Source organism: Thalassophryne amazonica, chromosome 1 (genome assembly GCF_902500255.1).
Source record: "Thalassophryne amazonica chromosome 1, fThaAma1.1, whole genome shotgun sequence".
In the NCBI taxonomy this organism is placed as follows: Eukaryota; Metazoa; Chordata; class Actinopteri; order Batrachoidiformes; family Batrachoididae; genus Thalassophryne; species Thalassophryne amazonica.
In genome coordinates this window covers 70,852,299-70,877,144 of record NC_047103.1, presented here as the reverse complement: position 1 = coordinate 70,877,144, position 24,846 = coordinate 70,852,299, and the positions used below count along the sequence as shown (strand labels likewise).

Below are 24,846 nucleotides of genomic sequence, written 5' to 3'. Positions count from 1 at the left end.
AAAAAAAAGACAGAAAAACTTATGACCAAGAAAAAAGGATATTAGTCCAACAAGAGGAGGGAAGAGTGAGTCTGTTATAGACTAGCACATTGGCAACACAGAAGGCAGTGTTGCCTTTAATATCCTTCCACCTAAAACATGTAAATTAGATTCTATCTCCTTGTAGATCTGGTGTTGCATCAAGAAGTGTAACTAGAGGAAAGGTTGCTGCAAATAATTATGCACATCATGAAATTAGAGAGCCAGAATGCTTCCATATGGGATCACATGAGACTGAGAGTGATGACCTAGTCTGGTGAACCAGAAAACAAGAGCCCACAGAAAGAAGAAAAAGAAAAAAAAAAAAAAATTATTTCCTCTCTTACAGTCCAACATCTTCCAAAGTGAAATGAGAATTTAAAACTACAGCATGTCAGATTTTTAGCCATCTAGTGGTAAGGTTGCAGAATGCGTTATGCCCTCACCAGTCATGATTTTGTTTCATGTTTTTGCTTCTTTGGTGATGGGGATTCATGCACTCTTTCTTTCTCTTGTAAAAAGCAATACATATGGTGTGTGTGTGCGTGTGTGCTTTTATTTTGTGAGTTCAATAAATACATTAATAATACATGAATGAAACAAGAAAGTGAAAACACTTATTTCCATTGTGGGTCATTTAAAAATCAAACAAAATAAAATAGTAATACTACTACTATTACTACTAATAATAATAATAATAATTATTATTATTATTATTATTATTATTATTGTAGTGTGTATATAACAAGAACCTTAGCAATTTAGAAATACATCAAGATAGTAAAAAATTCTGTAATTACCGGGAAATAAAATTGTTGAGTTCTTACTCTAAAAACTATTGAGGTCTAAGGTTCTAAAAATATTCTGAACTCATTATGGAAACTTTTCATAATTTGTTACCACCCTTGAAAAACGTCAGCTACCTATTTTAGAAACACTACCCAATCTAGAGCCCATGGATCCCCACAGGCAACTTGCTAGTTATTTATAATTGTATATTCATCAATCCAGATGTATCCGTTCTTTCTCCATGCAATGGATGAAAAAAGCCTGATGTCTGTATGTCTGTAACTGAAGCTAAAGATCCAACATCCACACCTGAATCTCAATCAACAAAAATGAGTGACTTATTTGTGTTAAGACAGATCACCAAAAAAAGTTCAAAATAAAAACTTTGTAAGCCATGTGTTCACACTCAAATGGCAGTAATCACACCATCTCCTCGAGAGAAGATAAAACTGCCTGTGTCCCAGTGTATTTGTTCTCTAAGGACATGTCTATTTTTTTCAGCGTACAGTGCTTATAGGCACCATGTAATACACAAACCGAATTTTTACACTGACAAAGTCACAGGTAGAGGATTGCTCCAGTATGAAAAAGTAACAGGTCTTAGTATTTTTTTTTGTTTGTTTGTTTGTTTGTTTTATTTGGTAGGAACACCCTCAGTGGCTGAGGGCTGGCTATGAATCAAACCTGAATCGATAGGTGGAAAGTACCACTTGTCTCCTGCCTAGACCAGGGAGTGAGAAAGTGGGTTCTACTCCAATAACAGTTAGACTAATGATCCCTGGAAAGAATTAGAGATATTGCGATGTATTACCGCACTCCATGAAAGCTTCAAATTGAATCAATGCTGACTTATAATGTTTGCAAACCAACCTAATTTGCTATTGAAACTGGAGGGGAAAAGCTTGGAAAATGAACCTGAGGAACCGGCTGTAATAAAAACACCTCACTGAAGATAGCAGCATGGTAAAGTATCCATACATACACCGTCAAAGCAGAAGAAATACTTACAGGGGGGCCTTTTGGTCCAGGAAAACCCACTGGTCCCTGAGGTCCTTGAGGTCCCTGCAATAAATAAGACAGTCAGACCGACGTCAGATGGAAACCATGATGGTGTTCACATAGTCTCTCAGTAATAATCTTGTGTTGAATGAAATAAATAAATCAATACACACACATACATACATCCATAGCCAGCAGATAACAGTAACAAATGTAAAAAAGGGAATCTATGTGAACTGTAATTGCACAGTATCAAAAGAAGTACTGAAAACAACAGAAGGAAAATATTCAACACAAAAAACAAAGACACAGGCCAGTAAGTCATCTTTTGGTATCTGTTACAAATCAGAGCTGCCAGCTAGTAGATTATACTGTATAACACAGATATAAATTCACTGAAAACAGTTAAAAACAATCAACTTAAAAAAATGCTTTCCTTTGTTACACTTAAATTTACTAGTTTTGCTCAAATCATATCTATATCTTACACTTTCAAACATCTCATAATGCACTTTGAGGAAAAAAAATCAATAAATTTGGGACTAATGAATTACAGCAATTTTAAAAATGAATTGTAATTTCCCTTTTTGTTTACCTTTGACATGCTCTGTTTGTCAGCATGATCGGCCAAAAACTGCTGAATCGATTTTTGGGAAATTTGGTAAAATTTGGTTAAAGGGTAGAGTAAGAGCAAAGGAAAATTCCATTAACTTGTGGAGAGCGGCAGCTCCAGGAATTCTTTCTCACTTTCCTTCACAGTGTAAGATAGGGTACTTGGCAACATATTTGAGAATTTCTCGAGATAATGCACAGATCTTTATGTATAAAACAGGTATTTGTAGAGTTCTATGTACTATCTACATACCCCATCCATTCACCAAGTTAAAAAAAAAAAAAAAATTTGTTGTTATTGTGCCATCCTGCTTTATCTCTCATCATAGGAATATGTGTGAAGTGTTGGCAGAGATATGAGCACTTGGAGCACTTTCAATGTTTCAATGTGTTATCGTACAGAAAACAGGAATTTATTACAATAACTAGAGTGACTAGATGCACAATCAACAAGCTTTACAATGTTGCCACACATTCACATAAAAACCAGTGTTCCGGTGCTGCCATTCAAAGTGCTCATCCATACACTGGGAGCAACTTTGGCATTAAGAACTTTATGATTGTCCTGCTTTGCTGTGGAATAATTACTTATTTTAATTCTAAATTATTATCTCCAAGGATGAGTTTTCAGTTGACAAAAGGTTTAGTCATGGTCATTTCAGATAAATAATGTTTCAAACAACAACTGTCATTAGTGCTTGCATTCTAACACAAAATTAAAACTTGCAAAAAAAAAAAAAAAAAAGGGGGGGGGCAAGGGTTCCTCCCTCATGCAAGAATATCTTTTATTCTATCTTAAATTTCACTTCCTTTTTTTCATATGATGGGCTAACAGGAGTGTGACATGTCAGAGTAGCAAATGTGATAACTGTGTATAATACCTGTGTAATCACAATGAATGCCACCTGTGCATAAATCAGTGTACATTCATGGGGATTGTAAATTAGCAGAAGTAATGCTCTAATAATGACTTTAATGGTTATCACTGTTCCCTTACAGCAAGAAGGTCATGGGATTACTTCCACCTTGATTTTTCTGTGTGGAGTTTGCATGTTCTCCCTGTATGTGTGTGGGGTCCCTCTGGGTGCTCTGGTTTCCTCCCACTTCCAAAGACATGCAGATCAGGTGGATTAGAAATTTTTAATTGACCATAGTTGTGACTGTGTGCTTGAATGTGTTTGTCTGTCTGTATGTGGCCTTGCAACAGGCTGGCAGCCTGTCTATGGTGTACCCCGCCTCTCACCCAGTGACTGCTGGGATAGGTGTCATCTCCCCCGTGACCCATAAATGGAATAAGCAAGTATAGCAAATGATTAAATAAATGATAATAATACCATATAAAGGTATGCTCCCTGTTCAATATATCAGAACTGTACATGCAAGAAAATAGCACATTGAATATGAAGAAGACAAACTTTATGAGTTCAGAGAATGAAGTCCTCGTATCCGAGATACACAAAAGTAAATCTGTATATATACACACACACACACACACACACACACATATACATATATATATGTTCTCCACTCAGATTGCAATAGCCAATCACAGATTAGCTTTTCTGTCCATCATTTACCTGTATTTTGGCATGCTTGGCGTCAGCAAGTTATGTTAGATCCAAAAGGATCCAAAAAGGCTAGGACCCAAATTTATATTGGATCGGTTCCCACTGACCAATAGCATTAGAGCTTACTGCCAACAGCTAGCCAATCAGAGCGCCGCACAAAATGGTCAGGAACTAGCTGCCAGACACTGGTTGAAAAAATGGCAACATGTACTCTGAATCAATCATATGCTGTTCACAACAAAATAAATTGATCTAATTTACTTGACTCTTTGTTTTCTTAATTTGGGAGGGGGGTGGAGAACATAACGATGGATGGCAAGTCATCCAACATAGAGACATATTGGATTCAGAAAAGTTATATTGGACGAGGCGTAGCCTTACCATCCATTATTTGTATAATATATATATATATATATATATATATATATATATATATATATATATATATATATAAAAGATTGGGTAGGATTACTTTGAAGGAATACATGTGGATTACATGTATGTATGGACATACAAAGATGTATGTATGTACATACATAAGAAAAGTTATATTGGACGAGGCGCAGCTTTACCATCCATTATTTGTATTATATATATATATATATATATATATATATATATATATATATATATATATATATATATATCCTCCCACATCCAAAGACATGCGGGTTAGGTGGATTGGAATCTTTAAATTGTCCGTAGGTGTGTGTGTGGGTGTGTCTGTGTTTGTTTGTCTGTTTGTGGCCCTGCGACAGACTGGCGTCCTGTCCTAAGTGTACCCCGCCTCGCGCTGTATGGCTGCTGGGATAGGCTCCAGCTCCCCGTGACCCTTGAATGGACTAAGCGGTAGAAGATGAATGAATGAATGAATGAATGTACATACATTTGGATTACTTGTAATCTGATTACTTGAGCGTTACCAACTGCAAACAACAGATGGCAGAATGAGTTGAAATTTTGTCCCAAATTCTCTCAGTTCATTCAATATTTTCAAGTTTCCATTCAATTCAATACACTATAAAACACTGCAGTTACGTTTAGTTATGTCCACTTGGCACCTCTCTTTAACATAAAGAGCTCTTACAACTTTACAAATCAGCTCAACTTGTAAAGTTGAGTTCAACATCCTAAACACAGCTGCAATGTCTTTGAGTGTATATTCAAGGGTTTCCAATGTCCATATTCTCATACCACATTCTGGGTATTTGTACAGCATTGATACATGGCTGTACAAATCTCTGTCACCTACAAATGCAGCTCGAATTCTGTTTGTTTTTCTCATTCGTGTGATTCATACGGCATTTGTGCTCTCGTGTGATGGGGCCCTTATTAGTTACTTTTAGTTGTTGTGTTGGTAAAATTCTTTGTCATGACTTACTGTACAATATAATATTATGCCCAAAGAAAAACCCAACTGATCTTTTACTTTTACTTGTCAGTATGTTCTTCTTTTTATTTCACAATCCACATCAATGTGCACATCATTCTGAGATGGTTATGAGAATTTTGAAGGTAGATACTACCTTTTACAATAAAACATTAAAATCGATTCACGTGTCTGTCAGTGTTGAGGTGGATGACAATGACCATGAATTGCAGCAGTGAAATTTTTAATGGAGTGCCGTTATTGATAAAGTCTTATGACAATCTGCTTGGAGTTTGTATACACATATGTTCAAGCTCCCTCAGCCTTGCTATGTTAGTTATGGACTTACTCGCTCACCAGGCGGTCCTGGAGGGCCGTCGTTGCCTGCTGTACCCTGTAATAAAGAATAAATCATCATTCACATTCCAGTACACTTTTCTGTTTCTTACATATTTCTTCTTTAAATATACAGAAATGTTTTTATTGTTTGGGCTTTAAAATCAATGAATATTAGTCACTGGCCTTGAGCTAGTCACTAAATGTACTTTTCCTGAAAAAACATATTGTTTTTGGGTTTTTTTTTGGTTTTTTTTTACATTATTCTTCCAAAACGTCGTGAAAATGGCAGAAAGCAAAGTCAGAAACAGAACTTAGAATTTAATTTCATTTGAATACAACCAGTGTTGAGCTGGTTCTTCATAAACCAAGCCTAAAAAAGAACTTAACAATAACAGTGAGAGTTATGATTTATTCCACTGAACACAGGCGGTATACCTTTGGACCGGGTTTGCCTGTTGGACCTCTGGCTCCTCGAGCCCCACGGGGACCCTAGAGAGTGGAGAAGAACATCGGGCTTGCAAAATACAAAACCTAACAACACTATTTACATAGCAAAGTACAGGACAACAATGCACTCCCGTAATACTAAAAAAAAGTTACAAGTGTGAATTATTCAGGTTGGTGAATTGTTAAATATGGCTCAGCTTGAAAACAACATACCGTTGGACCTCTTTGTCCCCTTGGACCAGCTTTGCCTGCAACACCCTGTTAGATAACCAGCATCAAACCAAGTTAAGTACATCCTTTCTGCTCATAAGAAACACTAAACCTCAAACACAGATCATCCAAAAAAACATTAACATTAACATTCAAAACACATAAATGGCATATTTGCAATTAAATATAGTTGCAATTTTGTTTTTAACAAACTCAAAGTCTGAAAATTTTATGATTACGTGTACAGAAACTACCTTGGTATTTCCTTCACTGCTGAAACTACATGCAAGTAATTTTGTTGAAAACATATGTCTTGATGATGTCTAATAGCATATACCTGGACTTATGTACTGTGTATTCTATATTTACACAATAGTTTATTGACTTAAGAAGCAGAAATGCATGCTGTCAGTTGCAGTATCAACTTTCCATATGATCTTATTTAAAATAGTAGGAAGGAGATTTATTTATTTCAGTTTTTAGGCACTTTGTCAACTTTTCAGAGGCTAAACAGTGTAGAGTGTAGATGGAGGCTTATTTAAAACATCATGGAAGATTCCAAAAATTGCTAAATTATTTGTAAAGGTTTTTGAATGAGTGGTGTAATTTGGGGTTAACTGTTGAGCAATCATCACTGAATAAAGGCTCAGCCGTTGTCGTTATCAGCAGCCGTCAATTTCTGTTTAGTTTTTTTGTAGATTTTAGAGAAATGACTGCTTCCTTGTTTGACAACCATTTAAGTGATGGTGCTGAAGTGCTCTGTTAAAGGTGGATGGTGCCACATTTCTATCTGATGCCTCCAGATCCTACAATTTCTGAATTGTGATGCTGAGGTTTTGTAGACCTTTTGAACAAAGGTTTTTTAATTCCTGGGTGTAAATTTGGACCTCCATGCTCGATGTGAAATCTCTATAGTTCCAAGGTTCATAACATTTTTTGTACAATAAAGTGTAGAGGATCTTGTGGTGCCATGAATCTTTTCAAGATGGATTCTCAGGAGGGTCGAGGTTGCTAACTTTTAAAAGTAATTCCATTGATTTATGAAATTTTCAGAAATCTTCCTTGCTACTGAATGACATTCATCTTAATGTATGTATATAAACTGTAGATACTGTGATGCAGTGAATAAAAACTGGAACAAATCTTTCTTCAATAGAAAATCGACTGCATTTCTGTAGTACTTTAACACTTTGCATGCATGCGCTCAAGATGCTTTATAATTATTTCCCACACACACACACCAATGTCAGAGTGCTACCATTCAAGATGCTCAATCACACACTAGGACCAATTTGAGGATTAAAGTCTTTGCCAAGGACTTCTTGGTGAGTTCATTAGTAAGACAGTCACCTTAGTATTTCTTCTGTTTTTTTGTTGATGTTGTTGTTGTTGCTTAATGCTGACACATTACACTGTATTTGTTGTCTTTCCGATGGGTGATTCTGCTTTTTTTCTTTTCTCTCTGTTTGAGGTGCGGCTCCATCCAGAGATGGGTGTGGTATCTGTTTTGGAAACTGTCCTGTGCACCGACAACATTTCCTGTATGTTTGTTTTGTAATTTGTGTCTGTAGCATGGCCCAAGCAGAGGGTCACCTCTTTGAGTCTGGTCTGCTTGAGGTTTCTTCCTCAGAGGGAGTTTTTCCTTACCACTGTTGCTCTGGGGGTTAGTAAGGTTAGACCTTACTTGTGTGAAGTGCCTTGAGGCAACCTTGTTCTGATTTGGTGCTATATAAATGAAACTAAATTGAAAGTGAAATTCACTGTATGATGGGGAATTGAACCGAGGATCCTCTGGTCACAAATCTGACTCTATAATCTCCTTTGAAGGTACTTTTTTTAAAATAACTTTATATGTAAACAAAGCAGACATTGCAACTGATTGAACACATTTTTTTGGGAAAAAAAAAAACAGTGCAGTTGGGGATAACAGAGTTTGAAAGTTTCTAACCAAGGTGTGTGTAAACGTATGTCTGAATCTGTGAACAGTAGGGTCACCTCATACCTAATTCTGTGGGCATAGATGGAGAGATCTGTGCCCTCAATGATCCCCTAAACTAATTATTATGCAAATTGGGTCACTAATGCTATGGTGATAGTTCCCCACATTCAGGCTACTCATGTGCCAGATTTGGTTATCTTAGGCCAGAGGGCCTTCAGACATCATGGCAAAAGTTGAGATGAATATCCAGCCTTGATGGTCAAGTACGTGGTTCTCTGGACTATATCATCTTTTGATATTTTGTTTGTAGGGCAGGGAATAATTAAGATGGTTGTAAGTCAACAACAATGCCATACAATCCTCTGTTTACAGTCAACTGCAATGCTTTACGCTGTGATGAGTTTGTCCTATCATGAGTCACATGGTGTGATATCAGCATATGTTAGCTAAAAATAGACCATCTGCAGAGTGCCACTGCAATTAATCAGTATGAACTATTGATGAGTTAACTTATTCATAAGAAAGCAAAAAAATGCAGAACAGACTCAGTTGTTTTCATATATTGTGTTCAGTCCTCAGTACTGATATTTTTTTCTACCAAGGCACTAAACAGTTTCTTTTAGAAGATAAATCAGTTTTGTTCATGCTGGCATCGGTTGCAGTCGTGATTTTATTTTATGCATTCTGTGCGTGTGTGTGTGTCTTTTATACCCTGGCTCCTTTCTCGCCATTGGCTCCAGGGAACCCAGGGAAGCCACTTGATCCCTGTTAACAGCAGAAGGAGAAAAGAAGCAGGGAGGGTCACAGCATGTGTGAGAATGGCATCATTTATCTGGATTATCATTGAAAGTCATCTTCAGTTTGTCCTGTAGCTTCACACCGTGGCCCGTATGCAGAATTTATCATGACTTTTGAAAAACAAAACTGAGCACTTCATGACCTTTACAGTTAGTTTATACTGTTTAACAAAAAGATTTGGACTTTAAAAAACATCATAAACCATGCTCAACAACTGCTGTGACTGTGAAGATGGTGTTTTCTGAGATATTTCAGTGAAAAGCTTGAAAAAAAAAATGACTTAATGCTCCCTGGTTTTTCAAAAAAAGTTTTTCGATCTTCCCCTCCAGTGATGTGCCGACCAATCCAAAATTAATGGGTGCCCACAGTCACACATGACTACAAGTGAAGCAAAAAAATTTTAATGACACTCAGGTCGTTTGCGGGGGGTCAGTGAAAATACATTTTCAACATATTAATCAATTTTATCTAAAGACTAGTTTGTGCCACGAATGAATGGGCCCATGCTGTATGTGATACCCCCAAAACACATAGCGATGCGTTGTTCATCCAACTAGCACTGGAACAAAATAAATATTCAACAACCACAACTACAAATATGGAAAAAAAAACCCATACAAAAACAACCATTTTATTTGAAAGCAAACAATAAATTGAAGCACCTGCAAATATAAGACAGCACAACCTCTTCATTATTAAACCCTATGAAGAGGAAAGGAAAAACTAAATTCATCTTACCCGTATTGCAGCGCCTCAAAACATGTTGCATTAAGAATAAGAATACATTAAAAAAAGAAATGAGGAAAACCAAGATTTGACTATTATTATTACAAATATATAATTGTCATTACTATGTTATGGCAGTCATACAAGGAAGAAAGAAAGAAAGAAAGAAGGTAGTATTTCCCCCAGCATAACAGGGATGTAACAGATCTCAAAACTCAGATTTTGCATCAGATCAGTCTTTAGTCATGGATACGACAGATTTGAGGACTGTTTGTGTGGAAGAATGAGTCAAAATCACAACTGAGCAATGCATGTGACTAGTTTCTCCATACAGGAGCCACCTTGAAGCTGTTATTACCAATAAAGGCATTTGTACAAAGCAGAGGTGCGATAAAGTCACCATCAAGTCACTCTCAAGTCATGAATCAGCAAGTCCCAAGTCATGTCTCAAGTCATCTTGCAAACAATTGGTGGTCATTATAACTTGAGACTTGACTTGGGACTTGCTGATTCATGACTTGAGAGTGACTTGATGGTGACTTTGTCCCACCTCTGGTACAAAGTATTAAATAAATTTCTGTAAAGCCCCCTTCACACATAGCAAGAATGTGGAGGAACCATGCCCGACACGGCAAATATTGCCATAATCCGAGGCAGTCGGGAGGAAAAGAGGCGTGGTCAGCAGTGTCAGAACGTATCCAGACTACCTCATCCACACCTGCACGATGGCATCCAAAGCACATGTAGACAACAGGTAGATGATACAGACTGCTGTCGCTGCAGACTGCCCGATGTTCAAACGTTTGCATGGCAAACACAGGCCCAGAGTCGGAGGCAGTGCTGTGCTCCTCACATGCACGTGCGCCACTAAGTGTCGGGGGCGCATGTGCGTGCATGGGGGTGCATGTCCATGCAGGGGAGTGCATGTGCGCACGCGTGCCAGTGGACAGCTTTGCTGAAAGTTTGCTGGCAGTGGGCCAAGCAGTCCCATGCGTCAGACGCAGCCTTTCCAGTGAACTTTAATGTCTTTTTTCTTTTTTGCTCACTTTAGCAGCACAATGCGACTCTGGACACTGCGATGGTTGGATTATCACATGGAATTTATTTTGTGTGGTTCATTCCAGCACACACCAGCCGGGTGAGAGGATTTTAACCACAGGCTGCAGTCCCGGCTCCACATCCATGTCGATGCTGTGAAACACTCCAGGACCTCTGTTGGTGGTGAAATTCATGTTTATTAATGTTGTCATGGCCTGGCACAACAGTTCCATGTCTCCATCTCCTACAGAGTTAGAAGGTGATAATGTATTTCAGCGGTGAGATCTGTTCAGCTCTGAGCCTGACACGTGTAATGACGCATTACTGCCCACCACAGAGAAGGGCCGCTGCCCATGTTATATACGGATATGATGACACAATAGTTCACATTATTTACATCGCCCATGGGAAGGAATGGACAAATATCTGCACTGTAAGGTCTACTGTGGATATAACAGCCTGTTCAGATTTGTGGCGGCATGTGCACAGTAGTGCATGGAGCTTTCGGTTTGATAGCCGCTGTTCATATTCACTGTACATGATAATAATTCATAATTATTATCATGATGAAGTGGGCCATATACATTTCAACAGTTCATCTGCGCTCTTTGGGGAGGGGGTGGACATTATTATACGTGGCATGTGCAGGTCATACCAGCAGGCTTTGCCATGCCAGATCCATCTTGAGGTTCCCTCGTATGCACTCAAATCGTTTCAGATACAGTGGGGAAATAAGTACTTGATCCACTGTCAATTTTGCAGATTTCCCCCACCTACAAAGAATGGCGAGGTCTGTAATTTTTATTGTAGGTACACTTCAACGGTGAGAGACAGAATCTAAAAAAAAAAAAAAAAATCCAGAAAATCACAGTGTATGATTTTTAAATAATTTATTTTCATTTTATTGCATGAAATAAGTACTTGATCCACCATTAACCAGCAAGAATTCTGGGTCTCACAGATCTGGTAACTTTCTTTAAGAAGCCCTCCTATTCTGCAGTCTTTACCTGTATTAATTGCACCTGTTTGAACTTGTTACCTGTATAAAAGACACCTGTCCACACACTCAATCAATCACACTCCAACCTATCCACCACGGCCAAAACAAAGAGTTGTCTAAAGACATCAAGGACAAAACTGTAGACCTGCACAAGGCTGGGATGGACTACAGGACAACAGGCAAGCAGCTTGGTGAGAAGACAACTACTGTTATGATTATTTATTAGAAAGTGGAAGAAACACAAGATGACTGTCAGTCTCCCTCAGTCTCAGATTCCATGCAAGATCTCACTTCGTGGGGTAAAGATGATTCTGAGAAAGCGCAGAACTACACAGGAGGAACTGGTCAATGACCTGAAGAGAGCTGGGACCACAGTCACAAAGATTACATTAGTAACACATGATGCCGTCATGGTTTAAAATGCTGCAGGGCAGCAAGGTCTCCCTGCTCAAGCCACCACATGTCCAGGCCTGTTTGAAGTTCACCAGTGACCATCTGGATGATCCAGAGGAGGCATGGGAGAAGCTCATGTGGTCAGATGAGACCAAAGTAGAGCTGTTTGGGATCAACTACACTTGCCATGTTTAGAGGATGAGAACAACCCCAAGAAAACCATCCCAACCATGAACATGGGGGTGGAAACACAATACTCTGGGGGTGCTTTTCTGCAAAGTGGTAGGACGACTGCATCGTATTGAAGGGAGGATGGATGTGGTCAGCTATTGCAAGATTTTGGCATAACGTCCTTCCCTCACTAACAGCACTGAAGATTGGTCGTGGCTTGGTCTTCCAGCATGACAATGACCCCATTGCCATGTTTAGAGGATGAGAACAACCCCAAGAAAACCATCCCAACCATGAACATGGGGGTGGAACCATCATACTCTGGGGGTGCTTTTCTGCAAAGGGGTAGGACGACTGCACCGTATTGAAGGGAGGATGGATGTGGTCAGGTATTGCAAGATTTTGGCATAACGTCCTTCCCTCACTAACAGCACTGAAGATTGGTCGTGGCTTGGTCTTCCAGCATGACAATGACCCCATTGCCATGTTTAGAGGATGAGAACAACCCCAAGAAAACCATCCCAACCATGAACATGGGGGTGGAAACATCATACTCTGGGGGTGCTTTTCTGCAAAGGGGTAGGACGACTGCACTGTATTGAAGGGAGGATGGATGTGGTCAGGTATTGCAAGATTTTGGCATAACGTCCTTCCCTCACTAACAGCACTCAAGATTGGTCGTGGCTTGGTCTTCCAGCATGACAATGACCCCAAACACACAGCCAGGGCAACTAAGGAGGGGCTCTGTAAGAAGCATTTCAAGGTCTTGAAGTGGCCTGGCCAGTCTCCAGACCTGACCTCAATAGAAAATCTTTGGAGGGATCTGAAACTCCAAACCTGAAAGATCTGGAGAAGATCTGTATGGAGGAATGGACCAAAATCCCTGTTGCCGTGTTTGAAAACTTGGTCAAGAACTACAGGAAATGTCTGACCTCTGTAATGGCAGACAAATGCTTCTGTACCAGCTGTTAAGGTCTGTGTTTTAGGGTATCAAATACTTATTTCATGCAATAAAAGGCAAATTAATTATTTAAAAATCATACAATGTGATTTTCTGGATTTTTTTTTTTTAGATTCTGTCTCAGTTGAAGTGTACCTATGATAAAAAAAATACAGACCTCTCCATTCTTTGTAGGTGGAAAAACCTGCAAAATTGACAGTGGATCAAATACTTATTTCCCCCACTGTACTGTTTTGCCGCCATTGGAATATGTAAATTGCGATCAGATGGTCCTCAGATTGAACATGGACCGCCATCGGATAGGTGTCCCAATTTTGACCAACTGTGTGGACTCTTGCACTGGCTGTCAGAGTGTTTTAGAACTGAAACCCGACACTTTTCAGATGTGTGCTGATTCACCATTCTGATGCCATTCTGCGTGATGGCTATCTATGTGTGATGGGGGTATAAGCGTGTTCAATGATTTTTCCCTGTATCATTACATTTTATTAAATATAATTTAATTTCTGTACTTATTTTCTTTGGTTTCTTTGTATGTGTGGATTAATTGGGTTTTTACTTTCATGTCAGTAGGACCTTTAGAAATACATTTACTGAGAAAAATGGTGACATGTTCAATACTTATTTTCCCCACTGTATACTGTGCAAAGGTTTTAGGCATCCCAATATTATAATAAAAATAGTGTTTCATGCTCCTCCCCCACTCCCTTTTTATTGTAACATCAACACAAAATCAATTCCAACAAAAGTGAATATGTGAGCTATAACTTCTATTCAGTACTACTACTACTACTACTCATAATAATAATAATGATCGTAATTTCTTTGTAAGTGTACTGGCGAGTAGAATACCACACAAACACAGTTGTGAATACTCATGCACTCCACTTGCCATGTTTAGAGGATGAGAACAACCCCAAGAAAACCATCCCAACCGTGAAGCATGGGGGTGGAAACATCATACTCTAGGGGTGCTCTTCTGCAAAGGGGACAGGACAACTGCACCGTACTGAAGGGAGGATGGATCGGGTCATGTATTGCGAGATTTTAGCAAACAACGTCCTTCCCTCAGTAAGAGCATTGAAGATGGGTCATGGCTGGGTCTTCCAGCATGACAATGACCCCAAACACACAGCCAGGGCAACTAAGGAGGGGCTCCGTAAGAAGCATTTCAAGGTCCTGGAGTGGCCTTGCCAGTCTCCAGACCTGAACTCAATAGAAAATCTTTGAAGGGAGCTGAAACTCCAAACCTGAAAGATCTAGAGAAGATCTGTATGGAGGAGTGGACCAAAATCCCTGCTGCAGTGTGTGCAAACCTGGTGAAAAACTACAGGAAACATTTGACCTGTGTAATTGCAATCAAAGGCTACTGTACCAAATATTAACATTGATTTTCACAGGTGTTCAAATACTTATTTGCAGCAGTAGCATACAAATAAATTATTAAAAAATCATACATTGTGATTTCCGGACTCACTGTATATATATATATAAACTGGAGAATGCCACCAAGGGACACCTACATTTCACCTGGCTGCAGCAGATGGCTACTTTCTATAAGTGGGGATGAACCGGTTGATTGCCTGGGTGGATGCCATCCAGGACCTGGGGCGGTTCTCTAGTGTGGTGGATGTGGTGACAAGTGACATTTGGAGCATGATCCCAGACCTGACCTGACTTGTTATTCATTTTTGCTTTTGTATTCTGCCACAGTGAAAAAACAGTTTCCATTTACCTCATCCAAAAATCACATTCTGGCGAAAATGAGAAAGAGGAGGATGACAGCTAAGCACTGAAAAAGAGTGAGGGAGAATAGTGCCACTGAAAGAAGAACCACCTCTCTTCATTACTGTGTCATTCTTTGTTAGCAGTGTAGTCTTTCTATTCCGCCAGTAGATTTTCCACATTTACAATTCGGTCCTATCTGAAGGGTTAATGCAGTTAATGACTTCTAAAGAAGTGCTGCTGTTCTCTCTATACGAGGGCTGTCAATAAAGTATAGGTCCTTTTTATTTTTTTCAAAAACTATATGGATTTCATTCATATGTTTTTACGTCAGACATGCTTGAACCCTCATGCGCATGCGTGAGTTTTTCCACGCCTGTCGGTGACGTCATTCGCCTGTGAGCACTCCTTGTGGGAGGAGTCGTCCAGCCCCTCGTCGGAATTCCTTTGTCTGAGAAGTTGCTGAGAGACTGGCACTTTGTTTGATCAAAATTTTTTCTAAACCTGTGAGGCACATCGAAGTGGACACGGTTCGAAAAATTAAGCTGGTTTTCGGTGAAAATTTTAACGGCTGATGAGAGATTTTGAGGTGATACTGTCGCTTTAAGGACTTCCCACAGTGCGGGACGTCACGCAGCGCTCCCAGGCGCCGTCGTCAGCCTGTTTCAAGCTGAAAACCTTCACGTTTCAGGCTCTATTGATCCAGGACGTCGTGAGAGAACAGAGAAGTTTCAGAAGAAGTCGGTTTCAGCATTTTATCCAGATATTCCACTGTTAAAGGAGATTTTTTTAATGAAAAACGTGCGGGCGGATTGCAGCGTCGGCTCGCAGCCGCCGCGATGCTCCGCCACAGGAAAAACACCTCTGTTGGAAGCCTTAAGGACAAGTTGGAACATGTCCAGCTGTTAAACAATTTCTCAGATACTCACTCCACTGAAAGCCATCAAAAGCCACCTGGATTTTACAAATGGTTATCAACACGGAGGTGTTTTTCCTGTGCCGCCGCACCGCGCCGGCTGCGTCCCGACGCGCGGACCCGTCCGCACGTCTTTCATTAAAAAAATCTCCTTTAACGGTCAACCCACAACTAAATAATCACACTCAGAAGCACCAAACAAACAAAACAGACCAGAACAAAATGCTCTGGGCCATCACTGTGTGCCATTGTGTTTGATTTGTTAAAGTTATTTAATTCTTGTAAATTATTTAAATTCCCTCTGCTACTTCAGAATACAACAGTAAAAGTATGCTGCTCTTCCACACTGTCACACTGTGCTGAAAGTGAAACCAAACTGTAGGAACTATGTTTATTGGAAATATCTTAACATCTTAATTTATCTTAACCCTGTCAAAGTAAATGTGCAATCCTCTAATTAATGTGGCATTAATGAAAAGAAGTAAAAAAAAAACCCAAAATAAAATAAACAAGTGGTTTCCATTGTACTTAAAACATTGACAAACTTCATCATTACAGCTGGCACTGTGCTATGTTTCTTTATCAGTACACATGGTAAAACAGCCGTCACACAAATGTTTCTGTTGTAAGGTGTTCCGCATTACACATTTTCCATTTGTCCCTGAACTAAGGATTAAAGCCCCTTTCACATTGGGCCAAAGTAGAGTTATGTAATGCGGTGTACCAACTACGCCGAGAATATCCAGCTCTACGTGACATTATGATGAGGGATGCAAAGGGGTTCCAAAATAGATGGAAAAAATTAAACGTTTAATTTTTTCGTGGATATTCGGCATAGAGAACTGGAAGCACTGTTCTGCGCAAGTCTATGCAACACTCTGCTACTTATTTCAAGCCTACTGTACACCATGCCTTGTATACCCACAAAAGAAGAGGCGTCCCAAAACCACAGAAGAAGAAGAGGCAGGCCAAAACCACAAAAGAAGAGGTGAGCTAAAACCACAGAGGAAGAAGAGGCAGGCCAAAACCACAGAAGAAGAAGAGGTGGGCCAAAACCATAGAAGTAGAGGCGGGCCGAACTTTCCCCCTGCGTGCAACATATGTAGCCATTCCTATGTATTAGATACATAGCACAATGCAACTCTACGCAGGCCCAGCAGGAACGGGGCTTAAGGGTGGGCAAACTCTGGTCCCTTTCACTGATATTCACACTCTGTGACTTGAAGTCATCATCACATTGTCTGTTTCATACCAATATTTGTGGCTGTTTTGTCAGTGTCATCAGATAACTTTAAGGCCTGTTCAGGTAGAAGCTCAAAGTGATGCTGAGTCATTCAGAAACCTTCAACAATAAATAAATAAAATATCTCAGTTTTAAGATGGTCAGTAATGTACCTTTGGTCCTTGTCTTCCTGGATAGCCTGGCAAACCTGGGACTCCTAGTTTACCCTGTGGAGAAAAACAAAGACCTTCAGCAACATAACTTTAGCACAAGAAGAATACACTTTAAAGCTGACATAAATAATGAGTTTTTATTTACTAGTTATTGTAAAATATGGTTGGGGTTTGACATTAAACATCAATGTACCATTGTTCTTTGTCTAAACCTCAAACTGCCAAGCCATGAGGAAAATTTTGGCCTGAAATTGCTCGTTTTTTGTCTTCTGTGACTTATGTCATGGACCCCTGTATTTTGACTCGTGCTTGCCTTGTGAGACCATGAGATATCCTAAGATGTTTAGCAAAATTACCCAAAATTCCACTGAACACACACATTGCATTGGCCCATTTTACCTCATCAATATGATTTTATAAGAATGAAAATAGTACTACACAAGACATCTTTTTTGACATGACAAGTTTAATTTTACAGTATTTTAACTGTGCACCTAATATTGCTTTTCAAGCATTTCAAGTCATTCTCTGAGGAAAGTGATTCATTTAGCTTTTTTTACAACAGTGCACCATTTTCTGAAACAGTGGTCCTTTTCAGAGATTCCTCTCTTGGGTTTAAATCCAGGTTAAACAAAATGCTGCCAATAGCACCTGAGAGTCATGGTGCATGATTCCCACTTCTTACTCATCGCCAACATAAGGCTCAGTGAATGGTCATTGATAGCTGTTTCAAGTCATTCTATTCACCATCAATACAACACAGCCTATCCAAAAAAGCTATTTCTGGTATTGCATTCACATGTTGCCAGTATGTAGTAGACAGCAAACTGGAAAATTCCGGCAGTCCTGGCTGTTACAGTGACATTTGGACACTGCAATGACACGTGTCACCAAAGTGCAAAAATTTTCTACTTTTTGGCATAACCTAATTATGGAATATGTTAATATATCAATGCTGCAATGCCACGTCCAGAACATCATTTGAAAATGTATCCTTCCATGCATTGGATTAGCTTTATTTTTACATGCAGTGAAGGAGAAGCAGCATGTTGCTAAGTCGGAGGAGTGGTAGCATCAGTTTCTGGGAAGAAGTGATCTTTACCACTTGGTGGACTACTGGTCCTGGATGCGTAGTTCTATCATATGTGTTTTTGCATGTTTGACAATTCTTTGGTGTACTTTATTTTATTTTGTTGCTGTTGGTAGTATGACTAAACTAGATGATCACTCCTCTGAGCAAGGTCTGCTTGAGGTTTCCTCCTGTAATCAAAGAACACAAGAGTTTTTCCTTACCGCTGTGCAATGCGTTTGCTCTGGGTAGTGGGTAAACTAAGACCTTACCCATGTGAAGTGCTTTGGAGTGAATTATGTTGTGATTTGGTGCTATAAGAATAAGTTGAATTGAACTGAAGTCAGTAAGTGGTAAATTGACTCCATTTCTGTTTTCCCATCTGGTGCAAATGCTCACACCACTTTGCAATGATGCCCCACTTTCACCCATTTAGTCACACAATGTCAATGTGTTGCCATGCAAGACACTCAAATGTACACCAGGAGCAACTTGGAGGTTAATATCTTTGCTCAAAGCCACCTTAGTGAATTTCCTGTCTGATCTGGAATGTAACCAAGGATCCTCTGGTTGCAAGCCAACCTCTCTAACCTCTTTTTAATATTTATTTTATTTACTCTGATTTTATTTACTGTGGAATAATTATGGAAGGATTAATCCAGAAATCCACCCCTCTTACTATTCCTGATGGGCTGGTTAACACGCTGTACAACTTGCACACATGCACTGCTGGCAAGCGAGCTGCAGTTTCTTTCCATTTAAAGCAGCATGTAAAGAAACATGTAAATTCTTTGAGAACAAAGTATATTTGACTTCAAACTGTAATATCTTGTTCACTTAGAATTAACTGGTTCTATGTCCACTTTGCCAAAAGTCAAGTTAATCATATCAGTAAAAGTAAGTCCCTTCGGCTGCTCCCTTGTTTGCACTTGGGGTCGCCACAGCAAATCCAAGGTGGATCTGCATGTTGAATTGGCACAGGTTTCACGCCGGATGCCCTTCCTGACGCAACTCCACATTACATGGAGAAATGTGGCAGGGGTGGGATTTGAACCCGGAACCTTCCGCACTGAAACCAAGCACATTAACCACTTGGCCACCACCCCTGCTTAAGTTAATCATATCAGTACATCATATAATTATACGAGTATAGTTGTTCTATGTTGCCAGTCCTAATGCAGAAACACAAAGTTCTATAACTTGAAAAGGATGGCTTCATGTCCAGTGTTACCACTGTTTTCATACATTGTTAACGCAGTTTTTATTATGAATTGATCTATTTTATCCTTCTTTTTTTTTGGTTGCTGCTTTTGTTCCAGATAGGCCCTTTAGTACAACTAAGCTTTAGGTATTGGTTGGCCTACACCTATTAGTGACTTTGTTGGAAAAATCATTAATAATATATTAATTTTTAAAGGTCCCATTTCTGCATGCACTGTTTTCCTTTATTTTTTGGAAATGTCTTATGGATATTGTGCCAGATCAGTTCATTTAACAGAGCTGGTGTTTCAGGTATCAATTGGCGCAGAGATTGACCAACTTGTGACTTGTCTAAATCATTGTTATGGTAACTGTGGAGGGGTCTCATTGAAAGGTCTTGTTTGCACACTGCTTTCAGAATGGCGTGTTCAAAATAAAGCATTTCAAAGATAGCAGTTAAATGAGCTATATTAAGTACATTTTGGACACCTTTAGTTTTTTTTTCTTAGGAAAGAATTATCAAAGAGATAAAACTTGGTAATTCTGAGGGTAAGTGAGATAAAATGAAAAAAATAAGGGTACAGATTGGACACAGGACCCTTTAACACAATGTATAACTTTTTTTCAGAATGAAGAAATGCTGCTTCCATATTTTGATACAAAGATTTTTGACCGAATGAAGATTAAAATAATAAGAATAATAATAATAATGAGCTATGTCTACTTCTAATTATGGGTGGGGGTAAAAATTGATTTGCAGATGCATCGGAATGCTGACGTGGACAATTCTTAATTGGTTCATAAATGTAAAAAATTATTTCTATAAATGTGAATTAAAGGTGTAGGATCATGCTTGTTTGCCACTGATATTAAGCACTTTTCACATTCCTTATGTAAACCTATGCATTTACTTGTACTTGAGCCATTTTTGAGCCAGTAATGTACCTTTTATTAAAGTACATTTGCCATAATGCTTCATCACAGCTAGTCTGCTCCAAAATCTAGAGGGCATCACACAGAGCAGCTGAAGCTGCTGAGATGAAACAGGAAAAAAACCCACCTGTTTTTGGGCTATGAGAAATCTGAGACACCACGGGGCAAAGAGCACCTAGAAACAAGTTCTGGCTACATCTGAACACAGTTTTTAACTTCAAATTAAAAAAATAAAGAAAACTATTTATATAGGGCTGTCCCAGGAATCAAATCACTAAACAAAATACAGTCCTATAATGAGAATAAATAACATAATAAAAAGGATACTACAACAATCCACAAAAGTGCCACATTACACAGCTGATAATAAAGAAAAAGGTGCAACTTATATATATATATATATATATATATATATATATATATATATATATATATATATATATATATATATATATATATATATATATATATATATATATTTTTTTTTTTTTTTTTTTTTTTTTTTTTTTCTGTTCAAGAGGCATTTTTGACAGGTGCAACATATACACCGGTGTGCGTTACAGTATATGCCTTTTTAAATATACTTTAAAAAAACCATATGTAATATGACCCCTTTAAAAGATTAAAATTAAAATATTGTTTAAAAATCTGTAGCAGGTGAGTTGTATTACTTTTTCTCCTGCAGGACCAATTGGACCTGACTCTCCATTGGGGCCGGCACGGCCCTTTGGACCTTCTGGACCATCTTCTCCACGTGGTCCCAACATGCCAGCTTCACCCTATAGCACACATACACACACAAAGACACACACGCACACACACACACGCACACAGAGAGAGAGTCAAATAACATGGAGAGGAATTTGTTTCCGTCAGGTAAAAATAAATAAATAAAGATAAGAAGTAATTTCTATGTGACACTTTTTGTCAGCACCTCACCCGGTCTCCTTTAATTCCCATATCTCCTTTAAAACCTGGAAAACCATCCTCACCCTGAAAGAGTCAAACACACGTTAGTTATTTCAAAACATTTTTAAAAAATCTAAAATTTCCTTTATATACTAATACAGACTTTTAAAATAATGCTTTATCAGTATCCTCTCAGCACTTAATGAATCTTGTGACATTTGTCAGTTTCAAATCCATCCACTCTCCTCCGTTGATGACAAGCTTGTTACTGCCATCTACTGTCCATGACTTGGAACCGCATGTGCTTCAAAGAATGAAGCTGAGCTGTGGCTGCTGCATTCACATGATAATTTACATTATGGATTTTGTCCTGGCCAGTAAGTTAATATAAGACATACATCATTACATCTGATGTTCGGATTAGCAAATTTTCTAACACAAAGTCTCTATATTTGGTGAATGAGTTTGTTCAATGGATCAACGTTCCGTGCTTTTTTTTTTTTTTTTTTTCAACAGACCCAAAGCTGTTATCCTCAGATCAACAGGAGCAAATGGATGCTGAAGGCCATATTTCACTTCAGCCAACATTCTGTCTCTTTTCTGTGACATTTTCTCTCTCTGGTCTGTCACCTGCTCATGTTTTCCAGTGTATCTGATGCATAATGTAGCACTGAGCATGTCTTCTGCCAAAAACCCACATCGCCAAGACCACACTCACACCTCTGAGGTAAAGCACATCCTTTATTCATAACAAACCATTTCTCCTGTAGGTTTTGACTTTTGGATCTCATGATATAAATTATTCAGTTAAAAAAAATCTGATATGAATACCTTTTAGGGTGCTGAGAACAACAACACTCGGTGCCATAATACATTTTATGCAGTTCAGATGTCTAATAAAAGCCAGGAATGTTAAAGAACAGCATAGTTTATATTCTACGTGAGGACCTGGAGCACTTCTGAAGTGCTTGAGAAGGATTGCAGTGTTCTTTTTGAAGACAAAAGCCTCCAGCATGACAGTTGTATATTTGACAGGTGATCAAGGGTCACTCCAAGAAAGCCTCCGTCTCCACTGAAGATAACTATCAACAGATCCTTCAGTGTGATGTGCTCACGTTGCACTTAAAGCTCCAAAAAGTCCAAACATTCAAACTCTTTATCACAAATGTGCAGGGATGGGTATTGATAAGATTTTATCGATATCTATGCCATTATCGATTCTGCTTATAGATCCAATTCCTTATCAATTCCCTTATCGATACCTCTTGTGAATTTTCTGTGTACTAAAAGTAGGCTTTACAGGTTTTCTATGTCAAAAAAAAAATTGAGTCTTAAAGTAAATGATCTGAAATTGGTCACTGGATCCTTGACCTCTGGACATAGATGGAAATAAACAAAATCTGTAGTTTTTCTCAAAAGCATTTTCTTTCAGACATTAATGACATGAATGTCACTCCATACCTCCGAACTGAGCTCAGCTGGCTGTGCTGCACGTCGGCATCTATGTAATTCACAAAGAACGCCAGGCGTCTCATTTTGGGAGGAAAAAAACATTTTACTCTATTGTTGTTTATTGTTTGTACAACAACGTTTGGAAAGATGTGTCATTTGATTTAAATTGTAGATTCACTTTGAAGTTATTAATTCTGGCCGGACTCCTACGTGACTCGTCAGAGAGCGGCGCCGCGTTTGGAGCTGTGCAAACAGAACGGAGGACGAGTCTCGTTTCTTGTCCATGACAACACAAGAGTCCCAGTTAGTGACTTTAATCCACACAAAAGTGACTCATGATTGACATGAGTCACTTTTCAGAAGCGGACTTGCTGCTTCGTAAAGCTTCTGTGCTGGAAGCTGTGTAGTAAACAAGAGCTTCCAGCAGGGGCAGGATGTTCAAAGACAAAAGTGTGGCTTCACTGTTTGGGTCTGTTGTCACTTTTAATATTACTAGAAGCTATTGTGGTGTTAAAACTCAAATTCAATTTATTAGTGGTTACAAATGTACCAGAGACAATATTGGAATTTATCGGTTATCTGTAACTTCTGAAACATTTTTGGATGGTTTATCGTTTTATCTTTATCAAAGATAACTTTTCAGTTATCTGATTATCTGTTATCGAAGTTAATTTTTTGGTTAATCTGTGCCCACCACTGTGACCACTATCGGCACGAGCACGAGTGGAACAGGATACCACAGTGCATACGATGCCTTGTCCAGAGTATATGCCAATGCATCACTGCCTGCATTCATGCAAACAGTGGTCATACTACTCACTGTTGAGACTTTAATTTTGACAGGTGCCATTTTGTTTTGTTGATTTTGTGATGGACTCTTTGATTTTTGGCCTCTTTTGTTTGTTGATTTCTTTTTATCCTTATGCCAAAAATCCAGTTTTGTGTACCAGAAGATTAATGGCTGTCAGTGTGTGTGTGTGTATATATATATATATATATATATATATAAGACTTTATTGAATATTACTTTTTAAAAAATATGTATTTAGGTCTTATCATATGAAGCCATTTCTTTAAATATTCTCTCTTTTGTCTTCATTCTCTATTTGATTTGGTATATAATTTGCAAGCAATGTACAGTCATAAACTCAGCTGTGACACTTTATTTGTTACATATAGGGATTTCTTTTGCACAATGCCATCTTTTTTGGTACATCTTTTTTCACTGCGATCAAGGCTGAAGTGATTTCACCTTAGCTTTGGAATATCTCCTAAATTAACACAACAAGCAATTAAGACATTCATTGTGTCTGCCCTAAAACTAAAAAAAAAAAAAAAACCCAACCATTTCTCTAACAGCTGACCAGTATTGTCAAAATGCCTTTGTTGTCTCAAATTTCAAAACCCTTGTGTAGGTGACCACAAATAAAATAAACATTATTCAAAACTTGAGTCAGATGGGAGAGGATATTCGGGCGCCACATAGTACGAATGTGGTCGAATTGCGCATGAAGCAGGAATCATATGCAATACGTGTAAAATCGTAGCTGCCTTCATCGCCTCGTACACCTGTTGCTACAACTATTTGCGTACACCAGCAGCTAAAAGTGTCCAGTGAGAGCCCATTTGATACCTCTTGCAGCAGGTGTCGGCCAAATTCCAGCTGACACACACGGACATCTAACACCGCTTGCTCGGCACTTAGAGAATGGCCATTCGCGGTATTAGCACGTAAACAGTCAGCAGATGATCACTTTAGAGGTGGCAGTAAATTTGTCTCAGTACCCCCAAGACTGTGGAGTTCCCAAGTACACGTGGTGTGCCAGAGTGTTGGCTCCTGCCACAACACCTGCGTGCGTGTGGTTTGCGC

The 24,846-nt window shown here is 38.8% G+C and overlaps 1 protein-coding gene across 4 annotated transcripts in view; it reads right to left on the bottom strand.

Moving 5' to 3' along the window:
* col11a1a (collagen, type XI, alpha 1a) overlaps positions 1 to 24,846 on the bottom strand; it is a 363,765-nt gene that overhangs the window by 144,419 nt on the left and 194,500 nt on the right. For all 4 annotated transcript variants that reach the window (XM_034171602.1, XM_034171606.1, XM_034171594.1 and 1 more), the window contains 8 exons: positions 21,555 to 21,608; positions 21,287 to 21,394; positions 17,414 to 17,467; positions 9,002 to 9,055; positions 6,355 to 6,399; positions 6,130 to 6,183; positions 5,705 to 5,749; positions 1,816 to 1,869 (listed from right to left, as the gene is read on the bottom strand). In XM_034171602.1, coding sequence (XP_034027493.1) covers positions 1,816 to 1,869; positions 5,705 to 5,749; positions 6,130 to 6,183; positions 6,355 to 6,399; positions 9,002 to 9,055; positions 17,414 to 17,467; positions 21,287 to 21,394; positions 21,555 to 21,608 — 468 coding nt within the window. The remainder of the gene's footprint in view (positions 1 to 1,815; positions 1,870 to 5,704; positions 5,750 to 6,129; positions 6,184 to 6,354; positions 6,400 to 9,001; positions 9,056 to 17,413; positions 17,468 to 21,286; positions 21,395 to 21,554; positions 21,609 to 24,846) is intronic.